Source organism: Rhagoletis pomonella, unplaced genomic scaffold (genome assembly GCF_013731165.1).
Source record: "Rhagoletis pomonella isolate Grant_MI unplaced genomic scaffold, Rhpom_1.0 Rhpom_scaffold_00001, whole genome shotgun sequence".
NCBI classification, from domain to species: domain Eukaryota; kingdom Metazoa; phylum Arthropoda; class Insecta; order Diptera; family Tephritidae; genus Rhagoletis; species Rhagoletis pomonella.
In genome coordinates this window covers 43,501,262-43,504,919 of record NW_023458555.1, presented here as the reverse complement: position 1 = coordinate 43,504,919, position 3,658 = coordinate 43,501,262, and the positions used below count along the sequence as shown (strand labels likewise).

At 46.6% G+C, this 3,658-nt stretch overlaps 1 protein-coding gene across 1 annotated transcript in view; it reads left to right on the top strand.

Moving 5' to 3' along the window:
- The window catches only part of LOC118744436 (mucin-17), a gene marked incomplete in the record, with an annotated part of 52,271 nt that extends 49,112 nt beyond the window's left edge, over window positions 1–3,159 (top strand). Inside the window, 1 exon segment of the mRNA XM_036477456.1 lies at window positions 1–3,159. Coding sequence (XP_036333349.1) covers window positions 1–2,608 — 2,608 coding nt within the window.
- Window positions 3,160–3,658: the final 499 nt, after the last annotated feature.

Genomic DNA, 3,658 nt, shown 5'->3' with positions numbered 1-3,658 from the left:
TGTTCCCGAAGAAGGAATTGATAAAGACGGGGACGCAATAAAAACAGAGAGAGAAAATGAAGAGTGTGAGCACCACTCTACAGCAGAGACTTCGAAACGTGCACTGACACGTAACAAGCGTACACTCAAGTCTTCACAAACAACCAAAGGCAGTCCGCAATTGTCCGAGGCATCAGAGGACCTCAAAGTGGAACCGAATAAAGAGACGCCACTAGTAAAAGAAGAGGAGCCAGTAACAAAGGCTGCCAATGATGGTCGAACCCGCGTGAATCGAAGAAAGAAAGCAGAAACAGATGAAGAGCATGAACGCAAGACAGAAGCTGATAAAGCTCAAAATGTGGATGAATCCGCTGGCACGGATCCTGTGGCTAAAACATCTGAAAACGCAGAACTTACAGTTGAGCAACCGTCGAACGCGGCTTCGGAATCAGTAGGTGGGCGACGAGGACGCCGAGGAGCGGCCGCTGCTGCCACAGTAGCAATCAATGAAGTTTCATCAGTTCACAAACGCGGTGCGCCGAGAGGAAAGACCCACCAGAATAAGCCACAGACAGCACAACAACAAGAAGAAATGGAAAAAGAAATCGGTGAAGACTTTCATGCTGAAGATGGAGGGGAAGTGAAAGTGGTAGAGGATAAGAAACCACATAAGGCGATACGTAAACGACGTGGATCCACAGCTGAAGGTCAGTCGGCTCATGCAGATGGTGCTGAAAAATCCGAAACAGAAGAAAAAGAATCGACAAAGGCCGCGGCTAAGCGCGTTCGCAGACGCCGTGAGTCCCATCATGAAGACGAATCGCAGAGTACCAATAAACAAGGACCCCAGGAGGAAGTTACTACTAGTTCTGCACCGAAGAAGTCGCCCATTGCGGTATCATCAAAACAGCGCAGCGGACGTAAGCGCAAGGACTCCCTCAATAGCGTGGAAGGGACAGCGGCTGGCGACGGCGGAGGTGAACCGCCAAAGAAGCGTCCACTCAGTCGGAAGCGACGCGATTCTTCGCTCGATAGTAGCATACATGAAGGTACTGGTGGCGATGCAGATAACAACGCTGGAGGCAACACTTCGTCATCATCGACGACGCCACAACGCTCGCGTAATATACCAAGACGAGCTGCTGCCGCACAAGACCGCAACTACGACGAGAGCTCAGATGCGGAAGCACAGGTTGATCTGAAACGACGTATCGAAAAAGCAGCGCTGCCTAAAATAAATACCATTAGCGCTACAACAGCAGCGAACGCTGCTCCGAAACAACGGAGCCCACCGGAAACGACACCGGCGACTGTGAAAGAAATCGCGTCGAAAGCCGTGAGCACTCCCATCTTATCGGCGGTCGCAACCACAAGTCGTGGTGGTCGGCAACGCAAACCCACCGCACGCGTACAACAGTACCTTGAGGAGGAGCGAGCTAAAGCTGAAACTCCGAAGAAGCGGCTGCTACTCAATTTAGCCGCTGGTGCCGAAACGCCTACATCACAAGCGCGCGGCACCCCAGTCAGACGCGGCCGAAAAGCCTCCGCTATTGAAACTGAGGCGCCTGTAAAATCACACACCCCGGTGCGTGGACGGGCGCGCACTGAAAAAGCCGTCATTGCTGTTGCGGTGACTTCAGAGGAATCGCGCTCGGAATTAGAACACACACATTCTGAGCTAGAAACGACCCACAGCAGCAGTCATGCGGAAGAAAAAGAGTTGAAAACCACTGCTCAAGTTATTAAACGGCCCGGACGACGTGGCAAGCATGCTGAAGCAAACATTCCCCTAGAAAGTGATTTGAATGAAGCACAGCACACATCGGCCGCAATGGTTTCCACGCCGACGCCGCAGGCACATACTGCCAGTGGCCGAAGTGGAAGAGCTGCCAAAGCCGCGGCAGCAGCGGCACTTATAACTGACGAGCCAACTGGTTCACACACAAAAGCGCGTGTTGGACGCGGGCGACGAGGCGCTCATGTTACTGCCACCGAGGAGGAGCAACACACTGATGTCGAAACAAAGGGAGCACGCGCCCAGGCGGCAACGCCTTCAATTGAAACCCAAAAACCAACTAAGCAGGCGCGAACAGCCACAGCTGCTGGGCGCGGAGTACGCGGAGGACGGCGCAACAAACAGCTAGATGACGATGACGACGCTCGTTCCTATACCTCACAAAACGTCTTACAAGAAGATAGTGAAGCCAGCAGTAGTGGTGGGCCCCAGTTATCGCTAGCTGTCGATGCCGACGATGAGCATGAGGAAGACGAGGACGCGCTAACGATTACGGAAGAAGGAGAAGACAAGCCACTTGCAACGGTTAAGGGAGGGAAGGCAGCAGGTAAAAAACGTACGGTAACAACGCGTAAACCAGCTACCAGGGCTACCGAATCCCCTGCGCCGAAACGCGGACGTCGTCGCGCTGTCGCCGAACAAGATGACGCCACACACATAGATACAGCCTCAGAGAGCACAGGTAGCAGTCGGAGCCGCAAAGTAGTTCGATTCGATGCCGCTACGCCTTCAAGCACCACCAGTGCCGAAATGCCAGCGGAAGCTGTTGCCGTTGAAATGCCAGCAGAGAAAACAGCGCCGGCCAAACGTGCAACGCGTTCGCGCCGGAAGTGAACGATAGAAGAGCAACAGAAAAGATAATATGAGTAACGGGTGTAGTTGCGCTTAGTTTTTTTAAGCATTTACAATTTTTTATCAGCAACCTTACAATTTTTGTTATCAGCTAATGCATTCACAATGGGATAACAGTGCTAGCTATTAGAATCATGCATCTACTAACCATCTCTCATTCATTCAAGCCACATCTTCGGCCTTTTTCCCCAAGAAGTTTAATGAGCAGAAATCTTTATTTAATGAGCAGAAATCTTTATTTTGTCTTTTAATGAATAACCATTGATTTGTTTTTTTTCTCGATTAAATTTACGGAATTGTTCTGAGTAATCCTGTATTTAAATTAGTTCGCATGAACGCGCAGACATATTTCATTATTTTGTGTTCGAATAAAAAAATTAAAAAAAGACAAAATAAATAATGATGAATTGCATATGCATTTTATTTCGCCTTTGGCATATAGAGTAGTAGTTATACATACATACATACATATTCTACCCAAATACAACAAACTACTAATACTACCAACATACTATATTGTACTTTTATGTCTATAAAACAAAAAATAAAATAAAAATAATCGTATGTCGATTTTATAAGATGTTCTTTTCATTCGATTTATGTAAATATACATTGATTCACACCCTAACCAACACTTTTTTGAAACTGCGTTTTTCACAGATTTTGGTAGGAGGTATTCAAGTACACCTTAAATAAAAATTGTAAAGTGTTAGTACCAAACACACCGGAGCTACATGCCACTTTTTAAAAAGTCCTACACTGCCGGCAAAAGGTATTGGCACAGATGCTTTTTTACAATATATGCAACAGTTCTTACTGCCATATTTTTCCGACATTTTTTTTTTTAATATGGTTCAATCCACAAAAAAAAACAAAAATATAATTTCTAAACTTTGTGCAAAACTCATATCAAAACTTTTAATACAAATTTTAAAGTGTTTAATCTGATTTTTTAGAATTTTTTAGGGTATGCAGATTTGTAGCCCAATAAATTGTATTGCAAGTTCCAAGTAGCTACGAATAGCCATTGAT